Source organism: Pelodiscus sinensis, chromosome 12 (assembly GCF_052426305.1).
Source record: "Pelodiscus sinensis isolate ZL-2025 chromosome 12, ASM5242630v1, whole genome shotgun sequence".
Taxonomy (NCBI): domain Eukaryota; kingdom Metazoa; phylum Chordata; order Testudines; family Trionychidae; genus Pelodiscus; species Pelodiscus sinensis.
Genome location: NC_143063.1, coordinates 52,048,801 through 52,072,274, shown reverse-complemented (window position 1 = coordinate 52,072,274; position 23,474 = coordinate 52,048,801). Strand labels below are relative to the sequence as shown.

The following is a 23,474-nucleotide window of genomic DNA, read 5'->3' as shown; positions in this document are numbered from 1 at the left end:
GCAAAGTCTCCTCCTGCCCTGCCAGGAGCAAGCAGTACCACATGCTATTGGCAGAGCCGAGGAAACTTTGTACGCTCCCCCCTCCCCCCCATCCGAGGCCCTAATTGGCCGGGGGGAGTGGCAGGGCCTCCATGGGCCAGATCAACCCAGTTGGAGGGCTGGATCCGGTCTGCGGAGGGCCTGTTGTCCAGCCCGGTGTCAAAGGGTGGCAACCTGACAATGTCAGGAGTGATGTGTAACTTGTTTGTACTTGTACATAAATTGGTGTCTTGGGGGACAGTCTGTCTGATTGGGGGCAGTGGGGGTCTCCCACTGATTGAGGCGGCCATTGTTAGGGGTACATGTGCTAGTGGTTCAGTAGACGCTGGCAGCCGTTACTGTACATCGCTTAACAATAAACCTGGCCAGGAGCCTTCGCTCCTTATCTGATTTGAGGTCTTTGGGGGCCCTCTCGGGGTCTGTCTGCTGTGTTAATTAACCCGCAAATCGACACAGCACACACAAGCAGCCTTCTGGTTACCACTGTCGGTGGAGCTAGAGACCTTCAGGAACTCGTCGGCAGGACCCTCCTGACTGACAACTGGTTAAGGGACAAACCAGGCTTTCCATCCCTGATGAGCGGCCCTGGGGGTGCTTCGCTTCCCACCTTCCGCATGGCGCCTTGCTCTCTTGTGGAGCAGTAACGGGGGAGCCCTGCGCCGAGCGCGCTACTCAGCTTGTGGGGCGGCAGGGCAGGGAACGCGGCTGTAAAATCTCCACTCGAGGGGCGGGGACACGGGACGGTGAGGGGGGCAGCCACAGGGATGCTCATCGCCAAGAACATCCGTTCCCGCCCAGGGGAGTCCTCTGCCGATGGCTCGGCAGTGGGGGTCAGTCTGTGCTGATGCAGGGCAGCCCTTCGGTTCGGCCCCTCCTTGCACCGCGAACATGGCCCACCGCCCAGGCCGGGCTCCGCTCTGTGCAGCCTGTGCGCCGAGGGGGGATGAGCAAAGGCCGGACCCGAGGCGGGAGCGTCCCCAGGGACGAACGATTAAATCCGCTTAGGTCGGGCAGCCGCCCGGCGCAGAGCCGGGACACCCACCCGCGTGACGTGCAAACCGGCTGCGAATCTGGAGCGACACTAGGCGCCCGTCGGTAGGCGCCCGGCCGGCCCCCGCCCAGCCCGAAGAGCCGGGGGCACTGTGCCAGGAGCAAACGGACCCAGGCCAGCTGGAGCAAGACGGGGCGGGGCCCGGAGCAGTACGGCCCTGGGGGCGGGGCCAATAGGGTGGGAGCTGGGGGCGGGGCCATGATCAGTACGGCGCTGGGGGCAGGGCCAATAGGGTGGGAGCTGGGGGCGGGGCCATGATCAGTACGGCCCTGGGGGCGGGGCCAATAGGGTGGGAGCTGGGGGCGGGGCCATGATCAGTACGGCGCTGGGGGCAGGGCCAATAAGGTGGGAGCTGGCGGCGGGGCCAGGAGCAGTAAGACGCTGGGGGCGGGGCCCGGAGCAATACGGCGCTGGGGGCGGGGCCCGGAGCAATACGGCGCTGGGGGCGGGGCCAGTAGGTTGGGAGCTGGGGGCGGGGCCAATGGGGGGCGGCTCGGCACTGGGGGCGGGGCCAGGAGCAGTTCGGCACTGGGGGCGGGGCCAATGGGGGGGCGGCTCGGCACTGGGGGTGGGGCCAGGAGCAGTAAGACGCTGGGGGCAGGGCCAATAGGGTGGGAGCTGGGGGTGGGGCCAGGAGCAGTAAGACGCTGGGGGCGGGGCCAATAGGGTGGGAGCTGGGGGTGGGGCCAGGAGCAGTAAGACGCTGGGGGCGGGGCCAATAGGGTGGGAGCTGGGGGCGGGGCCAGGAGCAGTACAGCACTGGGGGCGGGGCCAATGAGGGGGCGGCTCGGCACTGGGGGCGGGGCCAGGAGCAGTACAGCACTGGGGGCGGGGCCAATAGGGTGGGAGCTGGGGGCGGGGCCAGGAGCAGTTCGGCACTGGGGGCGGGGCCAATGAGGGGGCGGCTCGGCACTGGGGGCGGGCCTGGCCGGCGGCCGGGCAGCGCGAGGCGGGGCGCAGAGGGGCGGGGCCGCGCGGCCGAGTGACTCCGGCTGCGTGACTCCACGTAGGGTCAGACGGCTGCGCGCGGATCCCTCCACCAGGTAAAGTAGTGCCGGGGCGCGCCCCGCCCCCGCCCGCCTCAGGGGTCCGGCAGCCCCCGCGCGGGCCGGTGCGACATGGCGGCGAGCCCCGCTCCTGCGGATCGCTCCGCCGGCGGGAGGGGCTGAGGCTGCGCCGCCGCCGCCGCCATTTTGGCGCCTGGCTCCTGCTGCTGCCCGGCCGGTGAGTGGGGCGGCGGCGCTGCTGCCCGGAGGCCGCGGGGTGGCGGGCCCGGCCTGGGGCGGCTCCCTCACGGCGCTGGGCCCCGCGCGGCGCGGCCCGGGGGGGGCTGAGGCGAGCGGGCCGGGGGGGGGCGCTGTGCCGGGCCCGGGGGGGGCTGAGGCGGGGCGGGGCCCGGGGCGCTGAGGCGAGCGGGCCGGGGGGGGGCGGGGGGCGCTGAGGCGAGCGGGCCGGGGGGGGGGGGCTGAGGCGAGCGGGCCGGGGGGGGGCGCTGAGGCGAGCGGGCCGGGGGGGGGGGCGGGGGGCGCTGAGGCGAGCGGGCCGGGGGGGGCGGGGGGCGCTGAGGCGAGCGGGCCGGGGGGCTGAGGCGAGCGGGCCGGGGGGGGGCGGGGGGCGCTGAGGCGAGCGGGCCGGGGGGGGGGGGCTGAGGCGAGCGGGCCGGGGGGGGGCGCTGAGGCGAGCGGGCCGGGGGGGGGGGCGGGGGGCGCTGAGGCGAGCGGGCCGGGGGGGGCGGGGGGCGCTGAGGCGAGCGGGCCGGGGGGCTGAGGCGAGCGGGCCGGGGGGGGCGAGGGGCGCTGAGGCGAGCGGGCCGGGGGGCTGAGGCGAGCGGGCCGGGGGGCTGAGGCGAGCGGGCCGGGGGGGGGCGGGGGGCGCTGAGGCGAGCGGGCCGGGGGGGGGCGGGGGGCGCTGAGGCGAGCGGGCCGGGGGGGGGCGGGGGGCGCTGAGGCGAGCGGGCCGGGGGGGGCGGGGGGCGCTGAGGCGAGCGGGCCGGGGGGGGGCGGGGGGCGCTGAGGCGAGCGGGCCGGGGGGCTGAGGCGAGTGGTCCTTCTCCCGCGGGCCGGCCCCACTTGTCCCCGCTGCGCTCCCGCCCCTGCTCCCGGTTGAGAGGCCGGGCTGGGCCGCGCTCCGAGGCTGGCAGGGCGGTTGGTAGGCGAGGCGCTCTCGTGGGCGGGGAGAATTGGCCGAGCGTATGGACCGGCGGGCCAGTCCCCAGCGCACTACAGTCAGGTGTTCGTGGGGGTCAGTGTCTGAGATAGTGACGCGAGGGGGCGCTGGCTTTGTAATGGGTGAGATAATTAGCATCTTTGTTAAGGCCCATTTGTAAAGTGTCAGGTTTAAGCACGAAGGACGGTTCTGAGACGTCCCTTTGTAGTCTGCTGTTAGTCTCTTTGAAGCAGGATGCATCTAGTAAGGTTGGTGAGACAGTGCCCAGTCTGGTTGAAATGGCAAGAAACTGTTCCTTCTTTGTGAAACTGGTATCTGTTTTGTGGGATTGATCCTTTGGCGAAGTGTCTGAGACGTTTGACCAATGTACATAGCAGACGGACACTCTTGGCACATGACGGTGTAAATTATATTTCTGGAGGAACAGGAATATGTGTTCTTGATCTTGTAACTGTCATGGTTAGGTCCAATGGTGGTGTCAGTAGAGTGAATATGTGGACAAAGCTGGCAACGGGGTTCGTTGCAAGGGAAAGTTCCAGGGTTGGTATTAGTGTGGTATGTCCTGTGGTGGTTGGTAAGAATCCTCCTGAGGTTTGTTGGTTGTCTATAGGAGACTATGGGTCTGTCACCCAGAGTCTCTTGGAGTGTAGTATCCTGTTCCAGTATAGGCTGTAGTTTATTGATAATGCGTTGGACAGGTTTAAGTTGGGGGCTGTAGGTGATGACAAGTGGTGTTCTATTGTTGGTTTTCTTGGGTCTGTCTTGAAGTAGATAGTTTCTGGGTATTCATCTGGCTCTTTCAATTTGTTTTTTTATTTCTCCGGGTGGGTAATTGAGGTTTATAAATGCTTGGTAGAGATCCTGAAGCTTCTGGTCTCTGTCAGTAGGATTAGAGCAGATGCGATTGTATCTAAGGGCTTGGCTATAAACAATGGATCGTATGGTGTGTTCTGGATGGGAGCTGGAGGCATGTAGGTAACCGTATGAGTCAGTGGGTTTTCTGTAGAGATTGGTATCTAATTTACCATTGGTGATTTGTACTGTGATGTCCAGGAAATGGATCTCTCATGTAGAATGGTCCAGGCTGAGATTGACGGTGGGGTGTAGGTTGTTAAAGTCTCTATGGAATGCATCCAATGTTTCTTGGCCATGGGTCCAGATCATAAAGTTGTCATCGATGTAGCGTAAGTAGAGAAGGGGCAAAAGGGGACGGGATCTGAGGAAATGTTGTTCTAAGTCAGCCATAAAGATGTTAACGTACTGTGGGGCCATGCGTGTACCCATGGCTGTGCCGCTGATCTGGAGGTATAAGTTATCCCCAAATTGAAAATAATTGTGGGTGAGAATAAAGTTACATAGGTCTGCTATCAGGTCGGCAGTGGTGTCCTCTGGGATAGTGTTTCTAATTGCTTGTAATCAGTCTTCGTGTGAGATGTTGGTGTAGAGAGCTTCTACATCCATGGTAGCAAGGATGGTGTTATCAGGGAGATTATCGATGTTTTGTAGTTTTCTCAGGAAGTCAGTGGTATCTCAGAGAGAGCTGAGAGTGTTGGTTGCATAGGGTTTGAGAAGAGTCTACATAGCTGGATAATCCGGTAGTGAGCGTGCCGATACCTGAGATGATGGGACATCCGGGGTGTCCAGGTTTATGGATTTTGGGACACAGATAGAACAATCCTGGTCAGGATTCAGAAGGTGTTTCTGTGTGGATTTGGTCCTGAGTAGAGGTAGGGAGTTCTTTAAGGAGACAGAGTAGTTTCTTTTGGTATTGTGAAGTGGGATCAGAGCAGAGAGGTCTGTAAACTGTTGTCTAGTTACCTCTGGTCATAGTCGGACTTATTCATAATGACCACAGCACCCCCTTTGTCAGCTGGTTTGATTATAACATCTGGATTGTTTTTGAGACTCTGGAGAGCATAGTGTTCAGCGCGGCTGAGATTGTATGTCGCTTGTTGTTGTCTGTGAATAATGTCAGTCTGCGCATTGTTGCGGAAGCATTGTATATAGAAATACAGATTGTAATTCCAACCATCAGGGGGAGTCCATATAGAATTATTTTTCTTTTGGTATTGATTGATGTTCATTGGTAGTTTGGAAATATTCTCGTAGGCGGCGGCGGTGAAAAAGCCCCACGGTCACCACAAAATTGAATCCAGTTCATGGAGAAGGTGGTGCAGAAAGAGAAACCGTGGGATAAGACAGACTCGCGTTCCCTTTCCCTTGTGTTCCTGTGGTAGATATGGTCCTGCCGATGCTCTTCCAGGATTTGGTCTGAGGAAGTGGGTCTAGCCACGATCACCTGTTAAACCATCTTGGTAGTCTTTTAAAGTGTTACATAGTTTTTCCTTTTGTAATAGGCTAATAGTGTCTTTCACACTGGCGGACATGAATACAAAGCATTCGCACAATGCCCCAGCGCTCCTGGCACCGCCTCGCTGGGGGCTAGAGTGCTACCAGACCATTTGTTGTTTTTCTCCCCTTTGTGGAGCACATTTCCAGTTCAAAGGATCCCACCCACGGGCCAGTATTGAGCCCCACGTAAACACAAATTGCACCGCGGGCCACGGGTTGGTGTTGAGTAGCTCTGCTTTAGACACTAGCCCCAATGTACATCGGTGCCAGGAGCTGTCGTAAGCAGAGAATTGTGAGTTACCTTGGCTGCTGGGTATAAGTGCAGGGAGGGAATATGAGCCTACAAGCATGTGACAAGGGTAAACATGGAGGAGGAAATAAAATGATTTAAAGCACTAAAAAGGGATTAATGAGTGACGTAATGAAACTGAAAAACTTGACTGTATTGTTGACAGTAACACTAAGGTTGTGGGTAGTCTACCAAGGGAAGTGGTTGAAGCCTAAATGCTTCCCATATTTTAATCTGACATGGACAGTTAATCCAGAATTTCATAAATGGAGTGAACCTGTCTTGCATAAATTGAGTGGGCAAGATGACTTTCAGTAATTAATTATTGCTTATTCCTAGCAGTCCATAGTGTTTAAAGACCCTGTCAACTGAAACATTGCATCTGTCTGAATAATTTTGCTGCTATTCATGTAAGTAATATTGGGAATAATATAATTCAAGGATTCCTAAGCTTTAATAGTAGAAATCACCTCTTGGTTGCAACTTTGTGAAGTTGTTCACATATAAGAGTAATAATAGGCAGATGTTGTAGTATAACCATCTTTTAGTGTAGGGAAGCAGCTGGAGATGACAAGCTAGCACCAAGTGGCCTGTCAGCTGTCGGGGCCATCAGCAACCTGTGCTATAACTGAAAAAGATTAGACAAAAAGTTAATTTGATGTTGTGTATTTGATAGTGTTTTCTAGATAGTCACTTTTATTGCTTCCCTGCCAAGGAATTGGTCATGAGGCCACTGGGTGCAATAGGTATAAAACCAAGCTCATGTACTTGCCTGTTAAAAGTTTTCAAGCCCCAAGAATGGACAAGGTGTCTAACTTATGATATTTCTGTGAATAATAACGTTAGAACTTCTGACACATGTGCTTGTACAGATTTCACCCCAATGTTGTTCTGTTCTAATGTATGTTTTATGTTTGGGGGAAATCAGAATGAACGATCAAAACCTTAACACTCCCTGGCAGCTTTACATGAAAGCATATGGAAAGCCGCACCCAATGCAGTCCTTAAATCAGGAAGATAAGGGGTGTTCATTTTGTTCTGGACATTGGTTTTGCTTGTCAGTAAACTCATTTTGCAACCATTTTTTCCCCTGCATGACTAAGCCACATTCCTCAGAGCAGGGAGAGGCAGGCAAACTTTGAACTTCTTAAAATAACTTATCTAAGTGCAAAATCAGGTTGAAATGTCTTGTGGAAATTGATTCCCAAGTTGACCACCGAAATAACAGCACAAAAGCTGTACCAACTCTTCTGAACAAATTTCCTTCTGCCCAGACACAGTGAAGGAAAGCTCAACCCAGAGTCAGTTTTTCTGACAAGTTGTTTGCCTGAAAATTACTTCACACCCACAGTACTGTTCCCATCCAGAAACACTTCCAATGTAAGTTATGGTTCTGACACATCATGAAGTATGAATACTCATAGGCACATGTTTGTAGATCCATCTGCATGTTCCGTGCCCCTCGTCCCCCAGGTCCCCATCCTGTTTCGTTGCCTGCATCTGTTGTTCCCTGCACATTGCGCTATCATTTTTGGCCAGCAGCTCATATCTGTGTGGTGTTCCTATTAGGGATGTAAGCGACTAGTTGACTGTCTGATAAGCAAATGTCGATTAGTTGGCTTCCCCACCCTTTGCTGCCTGTATCAGAAAGAGGCAGGGAAGGGGAGTGCTGGGGTAAGCCTGCTTAAAAGCCAGTTCCCTCCAGCTCTGTGGGAGAGGGCCTGGCACAGCAGCAGTGTTCCATGTACAAGAGTCCCTACTAGGGCCCTTGTATATTTCAAAGTGGAAGCGCTGCATGGAGCTTGAAGGGCTCTTGCTACCTTTCAAAGCGGAAGCGCCCTTATCAGCTAATCGAATAGTCGATGGAAATTCCATCGACTATTTGATTAATCTAATTTTAACATCCCTAGTTTCTATTTCTTCTCTTCCTCTTCTGTAGCTGTGACCACTAGTGAAGACAGCCACATTGGCTTTTCCTTGCTTACAGTTGATTCTACAGATACTCATTTTCTTCTACTGAGGTGTCTGTTCGTCAGTAGAAGCAGCTGGAAATGAAGGCACTGGTTGCATGTGACCCTCCACCCCTGTGAGCTGACAGCGATGGCTTTGTGTGTGCGCCTTTGAGACCGGGACTGATTATTCCCATACTTCTCAGAGCCTCAATGTTGTTGACAGGCATGGTGGTGAATTGCATTTTTTACTAATGTAGCTTCACTACAGAACATTTTCTTGGAGCTTCCTTTATTGAATTATACGTACTTTATATCGAAGGCCAGGTGCTTCTTCCGGAGGTCTCTGTGGATGCTCCACCCTTGGTCTTGATGCCGTCCTGGAACCTGGATTGGAGATGCACAGCATGAACCAGTGCACTCTGTGCCAATGGGCAGCCCATATTCCCCATCTCGACGACTGCTTCCTTAAGACGTTGTTGCAGACGGAATGGGCATGCATAACAGCAAGGACCCACATGGACCTTTCAATATCCAGGCCTTTGCACAAACTAGGAAAAGTTTTCGGTTTACCCTTCCCAAAACATGCAGTTCATCAGAGTGCGCCTAGATTCCATGGCTGCTCGGGCCTGTGTACCTCATGAAAGATTCCTCGCCATTCAGACTCTGGCCACGGTGATCTACCTCACCTCTTGCACCCCAGCCAGAGATTGCCTGCAACTTCTTGGCCACATGGCAGCCACCACATTCGGAGTACCGCATGCTCGACTTCACATGTGCTGCATGCAAGTTTGGTTCTCCAGAGCTTATAAACCTCAAACACTTCATGTAACTCTCACAATACCACACAAGGGCAAAAAATCGCTCCCTTGGTGGACCGAATCAGCCAAACTTTGCACAGGCATCCCCTTCCCCCTTGTGCACGATTACAGCCGATGTCTCCCTCAGTGGATGGGACGCTGATTTCTGAGATCAGACTGCCCAAGGACTCTGGTCAACCCGAGAGATGTCTGTTAATTTATTAGAATTGCGCGCCGTACACAACGCTTGCAGACATTTCCTGCCTTCTGTAGCCAACAAGCATGTCCGTGTCCTCCCAGACAACACTGTCTGTGCCTTCTATATCAACAGACAGGGAGGGGCCAGATCTTCATCCCTTTACACTGAAGCTATAAAACTGTGGAATTTTTGTGCAACATCCACCTCTCCACAATCCACATACCAGGCATCTCTAACATGACGGCTGATGCTCTCAGCGGACTCTTCCCCCAACATCGCAAATGGGTCCTCAACCGCTCAATAGCATGCTCCCTCTTTTACAGATGTGGCCGACCATCAATAGATCTGTTTGCAATGTCACACGATACCAAATGCACTCAGGTTTGCTCAAGAGCGGGCATAGGGACAGGATCTCTCAGGAATGCCTTCCTCATTCAATGGGATCACAACCTTGCTTATGCCTTCCCCCCCCATACCACTTCTGGCCAGTGTCGATCAGGACGGAAGGCTCCACAGTCATCCTGATAGCCCCCGCCTGGCCCAGATGACTGTGGTATCCCTTCCTGCTAAGGATGTCGATCCTCACCCTATCGTTGGGGGAGGCATAGCTCAGTGGTTTGAGCATTGGCCTGCTAAACCCAGGGTTGTGAGTTCAGTCCTTGCGGAGGCTATTCAGGGATTTGGGGCAAAAATTTGTCTGGGTTGGTACTTGGTCCTGCTGTGAAGGCAGGGGACTGGACTCAATGACCTTTCAAGGTCCCTTCCAGTTCTAGGAGATAGGCATCTCCATTCATTTAATTTAATTTAATCATTCTCCTTCTCCAGCACAATCTAAACACTCTGGGGCAGACAGTGCAAACCTACCTGGATCTGCCCAAGTTACATCTAACAGCCTGGCTCCTCTGTGGATCTCCCACATAGAACTAGCCCTCCCAGAAGAGATCTGTGTAATTCTCATCCACAGTCGTAGGGACTCCACCCGCACCTCCTGCACGTACAAATGAAAGCGGTTCTCAACATGGTGTACATCAAACAGGCAGGACCCAACCTTGACACCCCTGTCCTTCATCCTTGATTATCTACTTACCTTAAAACAATCATTCTCTCCTGTAGTTCCATCAAGGTACACCTAGCACCCATTACAGCCTTCCATTGCAAGATTGATGGCCACTCTGTTTACACTCACCTGATCACCAAAGGATTTCTCAAAGGTTTGCATCTTTCACATCCCGATATTATACAACTGGTGCCTGCCTGGGATCCCAGGCTAGTGCTGCAAGCCTTGACCAGGCCGCCCTTCGAGCCCCTCGCCTTTTGCTCCCTTTCACACCTTTCTATGAAGGTTGCATTCCTGGTCACTGCGTTGGTGACATGGCTGCACTCATGGCCGACCAACCCTTCACAGTATTCCACAGAGGTAGGGTTACCCTTCGTACATCCTAAATACCTACCAAAGGTTGCATCATCATTCCATATAAACAAACTGGTAAACCTGCCTGTGTTCTTCCCAAAACCACATGCAAACTCCTGAGTCTGCCATGCATGTCCTCAGTGTTCGCCATGCATTGGTCCGCATATCTAGACAGAACTAGACCCTTCATACAATCGCCTCGCCTTCGCCGATCAAGTGACGGGACACCCCATATCAAAACAGAGGTTGTCAAAATGGATTAGACTGCATAAAAACTGCTTACACGCTTAAGGGCCTACAGCCACCATTATTCTTGACAGCTCATTCCACCAGGGCCATATCTGCTTCCATAGTGTTCCTTCTCAACGTGCCACTAATGGGCATTGCAAGGCAGCCCCTTGGGCATCGCAACTTACCTTTCCCAAGCACTCCGCACTTTCGTTTGCTGGTGACACCCCGGTGGACTCAGCAGTACTATCATCTGCCTACCGTAACATCCCAAAGCTCCTGCCACCAGTGCGCAAAACTGCTTATTAGCCACCATGTGTGGAGCCTCCATGGGGACCTCTTGAAGAAGAAACAAAGGTTACTCACCTTGTGCAGCGACTGGAATTCTTCAAGATGGTGTCCCCGTGGATGCTGCACGACCCACCCTCCTCCCCTCTGCTTTGGACCTGGGGCCTCCAGGGTAAAGAAGAAGTGGAGGATTTGGGCCATGCATGCGCGGTGCAGACTGGCATGGCGCGCGTGGTTCGTGTTGTGTGTATGTGGCCTGGCAGGGACTGCTGCATAATCTCCAATCCAGGTGCAGGGACGGCACCAAGACCAAGCATGGAGCATCCATAGGGACATCATCTTGAAGAACTCCAGTCACTGCACAAGGTGAGTAACCATCGTTACTCTTCCGAGCATGGCCGTTAAATCGAAAACTCTTGTCTGCCTACAGGCTGACAAGCTATAAGGAGTGGCTTAGTTAAGAGCTGGGAGAGCTGGGAAAGGGCAAAGAGAGAGGTCTTTCTTCATGCCAGGGGTTGTCAAGCAGGGATATGCATATCCCTGAGGGTATCCAGATGTCTTCTGGGGGTACATCAACTCATCTAGATATTGGCCTAGTTTTACAACAGGCTGCACAAAAACCGCTAGTGAAGTCAGCACCACCTGAGGATGTTAAAATGTGTTTAATCAAGTCAATGTGTAACTACCCCCCCCCCCAAACACACACAGGCAGCAGCGTGGCTGGGGGCTGTCTAGGACCTGGCTTTGAAGCTGGCTCCCTGTTCGTTAGGGATGTGAATGTGTACACAGGTACAGGGTTACATGCAGCCCCCGCTCTGTTGCTTTGAGACGGTGGGGACCAGGGAGGTGGGAACCAGTGCATGTAGGGAGCCTCTGTATCTGGCAGCAGCATGAGGGGGAAGGGAGATGGGCGCGGGGGGGGGGGGGGGGAAATGAGTGGGGGAGCTGACTTTTAAGCCACCTTCCCCCTCCTCCCCTGGGCTCTCACCTGCCCCCTGCATGTAAACATTGGAAAAATCAATGGTTACATATTTACAAAATACACACGTTTTAACATCCCTACTGCGCACACCGGGAACCTGCATTAACCTCAGCTCATTGCTCAATCGTGTACACGGTTACGCGGTCCCATTCCTAGTACGTAGCTATATGCAAATTGCTTGTACTGCTCTGTGTATGGTAGAATGAAATACAAGTACAATATTTGTATTCCAGGGGATTTTACCATATGTTAATAAACTAAATGAGAGCAAGCGAGTATTCGGTGCTTGTGTGCTTGGCAAGTCTGTGTTAATGGCTGATTTTGTAAGGAAGTAGTGTGAAACTTGGGTGTGCAAGACCCATCAGACTCCTGGGAAAGTAAGCAGCCTGGAAAGATACAGGCCACTGGGTGGTGGTGAAGCTAGTCCTGAATCGGGTCCATGAAGAGCCCCTCTCTTGTGCACTTCATAAGGTGCTTAGGAAGGCTGTCGCTCTACTGACCCACACCTGGCTCTGGTTTCCTGGCCGGCTGTATTTCTCTCCCTCTCCAGGGACTTAGTACGGCCAGCTAAAGCGCTCCCTTCTGGCCTGGGAAGTGCCAGTGGTGACAAGGTTTTCCTTCTGGTGTAATTTGATACAGGGATGTTCATAGGGCCTAAGAGGGAGGTGCCCAGCTCCTGTTACAATTCAGTGGAAGTTAGGAATCCCACAACTGTCAGTACTTCTGAGAACACCACCCTCAATCCCTAGCAAAGTTACTGAACCCTCCTGTTCAGTAACTCAGGGCTGTCTTACCTGCTGCTAGTGATTTCGTAATCAAACCTGCCAAGCACTGGGCAGAGGCTTTTCCTTTCATTCACCGACTGGCGGGACTGCATGTGTCTGAGGCATCGCGGCACCTGATCGTCCTAGCTAAGTGGAGTTTGTTCTCCATCGTTCACTTGGTTTGCAGAGCAAGTGGGATTTGTCGTCCCTGGATGTCAGGTGATTGGCTGGGACTCAGATGGGAGGAGCTACACCTAAACCAAGAGGGTTTTTTCAAAAATAGATTTAAAAAATCAAATACATTTTTCTATTAAAAATCAAATTGGAAATTAAATTCGAAGTTGACTGCCTAGAAAGTTTGAACTACATGCTGAATGGCCCTCGTCCAGCACACTGGTCCGACAACATCCATCCGCGGTCCGTATGCAGTGAAAGTGTGGGTGTGCTGCAAGGCGATATTCATCTCCAGGCCGATCCTGAGTGTGCCAGTCTAAAGGGCTGTAGCCTGTAGTTGAAAGCAGGAAGGTGACACAAGTCTGGTAAGACTAAGGAAAGGTACTTGGGAGAGGATTGGAAATTGGAGCATGTGTAAGATTAGTCGGTCATACGCACAAGGAGGAGAATCTACTCTGCATTTTAGCTCTCTACACAGATGCGAGGAGTGTAGCAAATAGGAAGAAGGGGAAGTCTTAGTAGAGAAGCTAAATTATTAGTTGGCACCGCAGGACTTTGTGGGATAAATCTTCTGACTGGACTAAGGGTAGAGGGGATGGTCTTGTTCGGAAGAAAGGCAATATCAACTATCTGTTTGAGAGCCTGTCCGTCTGTCTGCTCAAGAACTCCTCCTAAACGGTAAGAGCTAGGACCGCCACGCTCGGTACGCCAGTTCCTCTTATCTGACTTCAAACAAGGTCAGGGCTGGATGTTCCAGGACAATGGGCTGTGCCCAAGTGGGATTGTTTCTCAAACCACACAGAAGAGACAATCACCGGGCAAGGGAACGGGCTGGCAGAGGGCGATTGTGGAAGTTTGCATTTTGTTCTATGCACTGAGGCATGCGTGGCACCAGGAGAAACACCTGCTGATCAGCGGAGCGGCATTGGAATCTCTCCTGAGTGGCCCCGAGGGCTCAGCTTCCAGGGAGCGCTGGCTCCCACGCGGTTCTGATTGCCGTGGGCGTACGTTTTGAGCTTCTCTTCCCCACCTTTGCTACGGATGCTTTGGCCGTACAGCATGCCCAGCTCTGTCGCCCTCCAGCAGTGAGACTCGGGAGGTACCGCCCCCTCTCCCTGGGGCCAGGCAGGAAGGCTTTGGAGATGGGCTCTCTAGCCGTCGGTCAGCCAGCGCTGTCGTGGGTTCGACACACCGGGCAGCTTCCGCAGAAAGGCGTTTCAGGAGGTGCCGAAGGCAGCGGCAGACAGGCTGAAGCAACGCCGAGGAGCGCCAGGCCTAGGCTGTCCTTTATGGCATGATTCCCAGTCTTTTTTATACAGGGGACTGGCAAACCCATTCACAAACTTTTGGCAGACTGGCAACTTTGTATTTGTCCAATTGTATATTCATTATCTGAATTATGAATATGCAAACATGAACATGCAAATAGGCCAAAACAAATGTTGCTGGTCACCCTAAGCTCCGCCCCCAGTGCCAGCCCTAACCCCTAGAGCCCTCCACTCCCCCAGCACCAACCACTGACCCCAGAGTCCCCTGCACCCAGCCGCCCATCCCAAATGCCTCAGTGCCAGCCCCCACCCCATAGAGCTTCCCCACCATCAGACCTCCCAGAGCCAGCCTCCTATTTCCAGAGCGCCACTGCACCCAACCTCCCAGTGCGCATCAGTGCCAGCCGCCCACCCCTTAGAACTCCCCAGTACTACCCCACCCCCAGAGCCTCCCAGTATTAGCTTCATCCCCAGAGGCCTCCAGTGCTGCCCCCCTGGAGCCCCCACTTCCTGTCCTGCCCCCCTCGCCTAGCCCTGTGCTGCCTCCCAGGTTGCTGCTACTTTAAGGCGACTGTGCCAGGCTCCTGTGGTCTTCCTGCCATGCAGCAAAGTGCTCTTCCATGCCCAGGATAGGGATGTAAGCGCCTAGTCAACTACCTGACAAGCAAATGCTTATTATGTAGTCGAGCAGTGACTCGACAACTCACCCCCATCATTCTCCCCCCCACCTCCCAGCCTCTATCAGAGAGAGTCAGCAAGGGAGGGAGCCGGAGCCGTCTTAAAAGCAGGTTCTCCCCAGGACCATCTCCGTGGGGGGAGGCGGAGGCGCAGCAGGGAAATGACGTGAGCAGGGACTGAAGCAGGCCTGACTGCTGTGCCTTTTCCTTTGAAATGTACAAGAGCTGCCTGTGGGTCCTGTCCATTTGAGAGGCAGAGGTGCTGGGGGATCGTGAGTGCCCCCCCATCAGCTAATCAAGTATCAACTTGATTAGTTCATTAATCGAAGTTTAGCATCCCTAGTTTGGGAAGAGACCCCGCCCTGCCTGGCGCTGGCTGGCTGAGAGGTAGGGCAGGACACAACTGCTCCCAACAGCTGCGGTGTGTCCCAGCCCCAGTGTGTGATGTGAAACAGGTCAGTGTGTCCCTAATGCAGTGGCACCCCTTGGAGGCAGTCCCTACGTCCGCCTGTGAAGCTAACGATGTTTTTTTGAGTGAATGTGACTTAAATGATTCTGGAGAGTTGTAGGTGCAGTTCTACCGGCTTTGCCACAATTAGCAAAGCAAACATGGTCCGTCTTGCATAACACTGCACGCCAGCATCCACAGAATCTCAGCACAGACGGGTCTTTCAAAGCCAAGCGGAGACCGTTGTAGCGGGATGTTCTGCACTGATATTCGGTGACCGTGCATGGAAAAGCCTGAAGGGACAGCCTTGATTTCTAGAGCAGTTAAGACATTTAGTTTTCTGAATTTTGTATTGTACCGATCTCTTTTTTGACTAATGTTGTTGCAGCAAAATGTCTGGTTCTCAAAACATCCTCAGGTTTACCATAAGACTCGAATGCTTCTGTTGTTCAAGAAAATGTTTGGTGCACAAATAGGTACGCGCCAGCTTTTCCAAATTCCTGCCAGGCAAGGCCCATTATTCCTTTTCTGTGGTTTGCCAAGTCTTGCCTGCCTCTGAGCTGCAATTGTTTGGCAGTCGTCCCGCGATCCAAGTAGGGCCTCACTCGTGACTGAAACAGGTGGCTTAAGCCAGGCCACTCGGAAGCGGCTCTTGCTCCCCGACCTGTGGAGGGCGTATCCCGCTTGAGGTGGAGTGTGGGAGTGCCCTGAAAAGGAAGGGTTTGTGGCTCCAGGGGGTTGCAAGACGAACAGAGGCTTTTGGCCTGATGGCGCCTTTCAGACACGTGAGTGGGTGGTTGGCATCCGTGTGTGGCTAGAGGAGATGAAGGTGGTGGCGGGACAGCTGAGGGCTGCAGGAGGCCCAGTGACGCTCCTTTCTTCTTCCTGCAGGAACTGGACGTCATGCTGGGCTCCGGGTTCAAGGCCGAGCGCTTGCGAGTCAACCTGCGCCTGGTTATCAATCGCCTCAAATTGCTGGAGAAAAAGAAAAGTGAGTGTCTGGTGGCGGTAGCTGCCGGGCCAGCTCCACGGTGCTCTCTGCCCACCCCCAGCACTCGCTGCTTTTGCTAGCTGTGACCTGCTGATTGCGCCAGCCCCGCTCTCCCGGTTGGTGTTTCCATCTGGTGGTAAAAGTTCCGGTGCTTGAGAGGCTGAGGACTGGGGCAGGGAAGACACAGGCAGCTGTAGAGCCGTGTCTGTGGGCCCTCTGATTTCCCTGGGAATAGAATTGGCTCAGAGCTTAAAACCTGCCCTGTTCCCAGGGTCTCCTAGACCAGACCAGCCAGACGGGGTCAGACCAAAGGTCCCTTTAGCCCAGTGTCCTGCCTGCTGACTGGCCAATGCCGGTGCCCAGAGAGGGTGAACAGAACAGGGAATCCTCACATGTTCCCTCCCCTGTCGCCCATTCCCAGGCAAACAGAGGCCAGCGGCACTATTCCTGCCCGTTCTGGTTAACAGCCATTGATGGGCCTGTCCTCCAAAAATGTATCTAGCTTTTTTTGAACACTGTTATAGTATTGGCCTTCACAACGCCCTCTGGCGAGGAGTTCCACAGGTTGACTGCATTGTGTAGTAAAACTTCCTTTTGTTTGAAATCTGCTACCTATTAATTTTATTTGTCGACCCCGTGTGTGTGTGTGTTATGGGAAGGAGGAAATGAGTAAATAGCACTTTCTTATCTACTTTCGCCCCACCAGTCATGATTTTATAGACCTTTATCATAATGTCCCCCCCAGTCATATTTTCCAAGCTGAAAGTCCCAGTCTTAATAATCTTTTCTCGTGCTGCAGCCATTTCATACCCCAGTCTGTTTTGCTTCCCTTTTCTGACCCTTTTCCAATAGACCCGTTTTGAGATGGGGCGACCACATGTAGGAGGGTGCAGACTGCCTTAGCGTTTCCTTGCTAAATCCACCCAGTGTGTGACCAGGCCCTTGAGCTGATGGGAGGTAGGGGGCTGGTGCTTCGGTGGCTTTAGTAAAGCTGTAGCCGAAGCTTTGAAGGCAGGTTCCAGGGCTGGGTGAGTAGCAACAGCCTTGAACCCATGCCCGGGGCTTGCAGTGCAGGGGCGCTTCCTGTGCCCTGTGGTGCGCACTCAGGTGTCCAGGCAGAGGGATACCCAGCGCCCCCAGATGTGTGATTGCCACAGTGCCCCGGCCCCTGCCCAAAGGAACCGGGGCTCCGGCAGGGGAGGCAGGCCACAGTCGAGGGCTCCGGCTCCGGAGGAGGGGAGGAAGCTAGCGAATAGGGGGAGGGCAGGGCGTGGCCCCTGGGTAACCGCGCTCGTGCCTTGTCCTGTAGCCGAGCTGGCCCAGAAGGCCCGGAAGGAGATCGCAGATTACCTGGCAGCAGGCAAGGATGAGCGGGCGCGGATCCGCGTGGAGCACATCATCCGAGAAGACTACCTGGTGGAGGCCATGGAGATCCTGGAGCTCTACTGCGACCTGCTCTTGGCCCGTTTCGGCTTGATTCAGTCCATGAAGTGAGCCCTGACTCCAAGGGTCCCTTGGGGGTGGGGTGAAGGAGCTGCTGGGCCCTGGGGAAGGGTTGGTTTGGAAGGGGGCTGCTTCATTGCAGTGCAGATGTACAGGCTTGGTGGAGCCTGGGCTCTGAGACCCTCCCCCTTGCAGCGCCTGAGCCTGACCCCGACACCCACCAGCCCAGTGCAGCCAGAGCGCTGCAGGCCTGCCCCGGCTCCTTGGGGCGCCTCACGCCCTCCATGCGGCGGTGCTGGGACGTAACCTCCGACTCATGCATCTGCAGGGACCTGGACTCCGGCCTGGCGGAAGCCGTCTCCACGCTCATCTGGGCTGCCCCCCGCCTGCAGGCTGAGGTGGCAGAGCTGAAAATTGTGAGTTGAGCTGGGTGCGCAGTGTTGGCCGCAGGGCAGCCTGCCCGGGCTTCCGGGCCTGCTGTTGGCAGCAGGGCTGTCGGGGCACCTGGAGCCACCAGGGGCAGAAGTTGAGGGCGTGGATTTGGCTGTGGTGTTCAGCCAGGCCTCGGTACATCAGCACCTGGGGCAGGACAGCCTGGGCGTTGGGCCAGCCCTCCAAGCTCACGCCTGGATGGTGTGTCCTGGTCACGTGCTCAGGGCCAGCTGATCACCAGACTTGGGGGCAGGAAGGAACTTCCTTCCAAATCTGATTGGCAAGGACCATTCTGGGCTTTTGCCCCACTGTGCGCTGTGGGGTCCCAGCAGAGCTGGCAGCCTTAGGGGCGGGGCCAATGCAGAGTGCGGCTCTGGGCTGCGGGTCCGCCTCCCTCTCCTGCGCTCTGTGGCACGAGAGGGAGTGAGACGCCGCTCGCTGGCTCTGTAGCGGGACCTGGGGGCCTCCTGGCCTGTGGGAGACAGGTGCTAAACTCTGAAACTGCTGCTCTGCCCAAATTCTCTCCACTCTTCCGCTCAGGTCGCGGACCAGCTGTGCGCCAAGTACAGCAAGGAGTATGGCAAGCTGTGCAGGACCAACCAGATCGGGACCGTCAATGACAGGGTAACGGTCTGGCGGGGAAGGCCAAGTGGCTGGGGCGCCTTGCGTCAGGGCAGCCCCGGCCCGGGTGCCTGGTGCAGAGCGCGCTGGGCTGGGAGCTCGCGCAGCTCCCCTTACGGAGACGTGGCTCGGGGCAGTCCTGAGTGCAGACCTGCAGAGGCGCAAGGCACGCAGCAGGGCCGGCAGCGGTGCTGAGTGCTCCTTCCCACAGCCCTGCCCTGGGCGCCCCAGGGATGCTAGCTCCTGGCCCTGCCTTGCCGGCTGATGGCCCTGTCCCTCTGTTCCAGCTGATGCACAAGCTGAGCGTGGAGGCGCCTCCCAAAATCCTGGTGGAGAGGTACCTGATTGAGATTGCGAAAAACTACAACGTGCCCTACGAGCCTGACTCGGTGGTGATGGTGAGTGGGGCAGAGCTGGCGCCAGAGCCAAACTCTCCAGCGTTCCTCGGGCCCGGCACCGAGCGGGGCAGCACCCTCCCCCGGGCAGCGGAGTAGCCGCCAGTGCTCTGGTCTCCCCCGCTCCATGTGGACGCTGCCTCTTGAGCCCCCTCCCCACGTGTTGCTGTGGCAGGCAGAGCGCCTCCCCGGGGGTCCTCTGGCTCTCTGGGCTAGCGACACGAGCCCTCTCTCCCTGCAGGCTGAAGCCCCGACTGGCGTGGAGGCGGATCTGATTGACGTCGGGTTCACAGACGAGATGAAGAGAGGTGGCCGTGGAGGCGGGGGCGGTGGGTTCACAGCCCCGCTGGTTGGGCCTGATGGCTTAGTGCCCATGCCTATGCCCATGCCCTCGCCCTACCCGCCTGTAAATGGACCGGTGAGTGAGTGTCGCCGCCAGCACCGGGCACTGTGTGCGGGGAGGCGAACGTGGCAGGGAGCAGCCCGCTAGCAGTGGTCTCCGAGGGTGTCGGGGGGGCTCTGCCTTGTCTGCCCACATGGGCAGTGGGGAGGAGGCTGCCCACTGCCTCCACAGGCTCCAGCCACCTTCCTTTGTCTTGAATGAATGCGCAACTCCTGTGGGAAGAGAGCTCCTCGGCCTGCAGCGTGGCCTCCCCAGGGCACCGGCTGCTGGCAGCTCTCCGCCCCGGGGGGAACGGGCAGGAACTCTGTCAGTGGGGGAGGGCCCGAGGCCTCCAGGGGAAGCGCCTCCTTGCCAGGCCAATGGAGGGGAAAGACCTTCCAGGAAGGGCAGCCGGGGCCGGTTCTGTCTCTGGCCGCAGAGCCTGGTGGGCGGTTCTGTGCCAAGCTGGCTCTGGGCAGTAGCTGTTTGTATGAGCCTGGAAGGGGCTCTGCCCAGTCCTGTGCCACGTCCCCTGCGGATGGCTGGAAAGCTCCAGGAGCTGGGGCCTGCATAGGCTGGTCCCTGGGTGCTGAGCGTTAGCACCAGGAGGCATTGGCCCTCCTGGTGCCGAGAGCCATTTCCGGTGGCCCAGGCTGGCTGCCCCTGCAGTGCCAGGGCCTGAGGCGCGTTTGAGACGCCTTCGTGGCTGACAGACGTGCAGGCACGGTGCTGATTCCTGCTGCTACGGTGGCACCCGTCCCGGCTGTGCTGTCCCACAGGCACCGCCCTTGGCAGTGCTGACTTCCCCCTCTCCCCTTACAGGAGATCTTCAATGGAGTCCCGGTGGGGACGTACCAGCCTTTTACCAACATCCATCCACCGCCCATCCCGGCAGCTCCGCCCACCTACGAGTCTGTAAGTGCCTGAGCCGCCTTGATGAGCAGCAGCGAGAGTCTGGGAAGGCAACAGAGCCGTAGCCGCAGGGAAGGCAGCTTTTCACTGAGCGGCTGGCTCTGGCGCTGCTTGCGTTGCAAACTCCCAACGCCCGCTCTGCGGGGGCCCGATTCGGCCCCTCTGCACAGGCTGGGCAGAGAACCGGCCTCCACTGAGCCTGTTTTACTTCATGGCCTGAGTGACAACAGGGCTGTAGCAAACTCTCGTGTGCGGGCCGTGGACAGGCGGGGCCTGCGTCTGCTCACCTAACACGGTTGCCATCTGCAGCTGCCTTTGGATCACTTTATATCTAACCTTAAAGGAGACTTGTGGCTGGCCCCAGCTGACGTGCTTTATACCCAACCAGCTCTGCTCTCCCCTCACCGAGTCGTGGCGGGGACAGCGAGGGATTTCAGCCTGGCCTCTTGGGAGTGTCTGCGCTGTGGCTAGCAGCCGTGGCTCTGCCGTCGGCTCTTACTGGGAGGCCTTGCCCTTGTCTCTGGAAGGGAAACGTCTGGTGTGCGGGGCTGCGGTCGGAGAGGCGCACAGGCCGAGCCTGCTCGCTGTGTAGTGACACTGTGTCTGTTTCAGGTGGACGACCTCAGTGCTGACAAGGCTGTGCCTTCTGCACAGGTGGCTGGTGAGTATGCCAGGGAGGCCCTGGGGGCTGTCGGCTGCCTGGGGCGTGCGTTCCTGGCAGCCCTGAGAGCAGGCCCCTCTCGGGAGGGGACACTGCCTGCGGGTACACCCGCCCAGACATGGGGCATGAGCACGAGGTGGCAGTGAAGGGAGCAGGGCGGCATCACTGGGATGGGGCGGGCAGGGCCACGTGCCCTCGGGACTCTGGGCCGCGCCTGGAAGCCAGGTGCAGGCGCTGAGCGGGGAGCAAGTGTGTGGCCCAGGGCTCTGCTGGGTGCCCAGCATTGCCCGTTTGGGAACGGAGAAGCCGTTGTGCTGACCGCTCTGCTCTAGGAGTCCCCGGGGGTAGGCGGCTCGGTTCCCAGGCGGAGAGAGCGAGAAGCCCCATCCATCGTGGGGTCTGGGTAACCGGGCCCCTGTCTGCTCCAGCCTGCTGGTTCCAGCCATGTGATGGAGTCCTCTGTACTGAGGACAGCCCAGATTGGGGGGGAGGGCCCCTAGGAGCTCTGGTTGGGCTTGGGCACCTCTGCTCCTTGGAGCCGCTAGCGAGGGGTGACACCAAGCGCTCCAGGCCTGTGGGCTGGGGCTGGGCTGGGCTGAGCTGGAATTCACTCGCCCCAGGGGCTCGCAGAAGGGCCCAGTCAGGTCAGACCAATATGTTGTCTCCCAGCTGTGGCCAGTGCCAGGACTTCTCCCCAGGGCTCAGGGCAGGCGGAGCAGCAGAGCTGCTGGTGCTAGCGCCTCATGTCCGCTGTTGGCTAGGGACTGCCCTGCCTCACTGGCTCAGCCCACCCGTGACCAGAGGAGAGTGCAGATTCCTTCAGGTGTCTTCGGTGGGCTCCTCATTACCTGACATCCTTGGGGTCCCCGGGCGGCCAAATGCTCAGCTGAGCGCTGGCCGGGCTGGTGCCGGGAGCCTGGGTGCCAAGTGTTCTCTGGGAATGGGTTGTGCTGCCTTTCCAGTTGCTGTCCTGGTTTGCTTGGCCTTGGCTTGCCCTGGAGCGGGGGTCCAGGCCGCAGGCACTCGGCCGCAGCGTGGAACTCTGGCTTTCTCCTCGTAAATAGGTCCTGGGCCCAAGCCAGAAGCCTCTGCAAAGCCGGGGACTGGTGCTCCGGATACCTACGATAACTTTGTGCTGCCCGAATTGCCATCTGTGCCAGACACACTGCCCACGGCCGGGGCCGGCGCCAACTCCTCTGCATCGGAAGACATTGATTTCGACGACCTCTCTCGGAGATTTGAGGAGCTGAAGAAGAAGACCTAAGACTGACTTGGCTACGCCAGCGTGTGCCCGGGCAGCCGGGACTGAGCTGCTTCCCTGTGAAACACCCCCTGGAAATGCGTTTCCTGCGCTAACCCCTTTCTCTGGCCTCTCTCCCTGCTGTGCTTGGCCAAATGCTGCTGTGGGCGGCCCTGTAGGACTGGAGCAGGGAACTGCTCTGCAAGAAAGCCTGGTTATCCCTGGTTCTCCGGGGGCAGGGCGAGGCCCAGTGACGGGTAGCTAGCATGTCCCAGGGGTGCAGGCCCAGGGGGAGTTGCCACAGAGAGCCCTTCCCAAAGGGTCGAGAGTGGCTGTGGTGGGGGTAGAATAGGTGCTTCCTTGAGGCTTGCCGAGGCTGCTGGCTCCGTGGTGGGGCCACTTGCAGAGTCGATCTAGGAAGCCGATGGCCTTGTGGAGTTCCACGGGATTCTCAGGGAGCCCTCTGTGGCCTTCGCTGCACTGTGGGGGGGTGTTTCCTTTTTGCACCAGCACGCTCAGCCTGGCTCGGGAGTGCACACTGGCAGAGCAGCGCAGGAGTGGCCAGGTCAGTGGGCGGAGCCGCACCATGGTGGGTCTGCGGTCGCCAGGCAGGGCGGTGCCCGCTGCTGCGTGAAACCCTTCTGTCCAGACACATTACAAGCAGCTTTTCCTTCACGGCTTTGCGTTGCTTTGTGGATTAGGCCGTCTGTCTGCCAGGCTGCAGCCCGGGGGGAGCAGTGGCTGGGCAGCCCTGGGAAGGGCTCAGCCCTCTCCAGCCAGGTGACTGACTGCGGGTGCAACCCCAGCCCTGCAGAGCCAGCTGCCAGCGGCTCTTGTCAGCTAAGCGCCTTGGGGGCAGTAGCAGGCACCCTGGCCCCTGCCGTCCCCCTGGCAAGTGCAGGGCAGCTCTGCCAGGCTCAGCAAACCAACCTCTTGGCCTCCTCGTGTAAGAGCTGCCCGTATCCCCTGCTTATCCTGGCAGTCCTCTGCCCCCCTTCAAGGCCTCTCCCTTGGCCCACGTGCCCAGAGCTCGGCCCCCGCTACAGGAAGTGCCTTACCTGACGCACTGCGACCTTTCTAGCAGCTGCCTTGGAGCTACCCCCTGGGAGCCTCCTGCTTGCTGTGAAGGTGTGGGAAGGAAAAGGGGAGGTGCTGATGTCAGGGTGTCCCTCCCACCCCCATTTCTGTACGCTAGCTCCACACAGAGAAGGTGACGGAGGGAGCTTAGCAATTGTTTGTCACACACAGCATCTGCCATTCTCACCAACAGGCACACTGTCCTCCTCTCTCATCTCCGACTCCACACACACGG

At 56.9% G+C, this 23,474-nt stretch overlaps 1 protein-coding gene across 2 annotated transcripts; it reads left to right on the top strand.

Moving 5' to 3' along the window:
- Window positions 1-1,984: 1,984 nt before the first annotated feature.
- Window positions 1,985-22,837, top strand: IST1 (IST1 factor associated with ESCRT-III). Of its 2 annotated transcripts, none has more exons than XM_075918232.1 (10): window positions 1,985-2,133; window positions 15,977-16,076; window positions 17,386-17,566; window positions 17,848-17,935; window positions 18,492-18,575; window positions 18,860-18,970; window positions 19,209-19,385; window positions 20,172-20,264; window positions 20,874-20,922; window positions 21,987-22,837. In XM_075918232.1, exons 2-10 carry the CDS (start codon window positions 15,989-15,991, stop codon window positions 22,184-22,186), a joined length of 1,071 nt encoding a protein of 356 aa, XP_075774347.1. In that variant the 5' UTR covers window positions 1,985-2,133; window positions 15,977-15,988; the 3' UTR covers window positions 22,187-22,837. The 2 variants fall into 2 exon arrangements, with proteins under 2 accessions (XP_075774347.1, XP_075774346.1); XM_075918231.1 differs by lacking the exon at window positions 1,985-2,133 and adding an exon at window positions 2,151-2,314.
- Window positions 22,838-23,474: the final 637 nt, after the last annotated feature.

Coding starts and splice junctions, on each gene's coding strand:
- IST1 (XM_075918232.1), top strand. CDS start 15,989: ATGCTGGGCTCCGGGTTCAAGGCCGAGCGCTTGCGAGTCAACCTGCGC. Junction 17,567..17,847: donor GGCTTGATTCAGTCCATGAA/GTGAGCCCTGAC, acceptor ATGCATCTGCAG/GGACCTGGACTCCGGCCTGG. Junction 19,386..20,171: donor ACCCGCCTGTAAATGGACCG/GTGAGTGAGTGT, acceptor CTCCCCTTACAG/GAGATCTTCAATGGAGTCCC.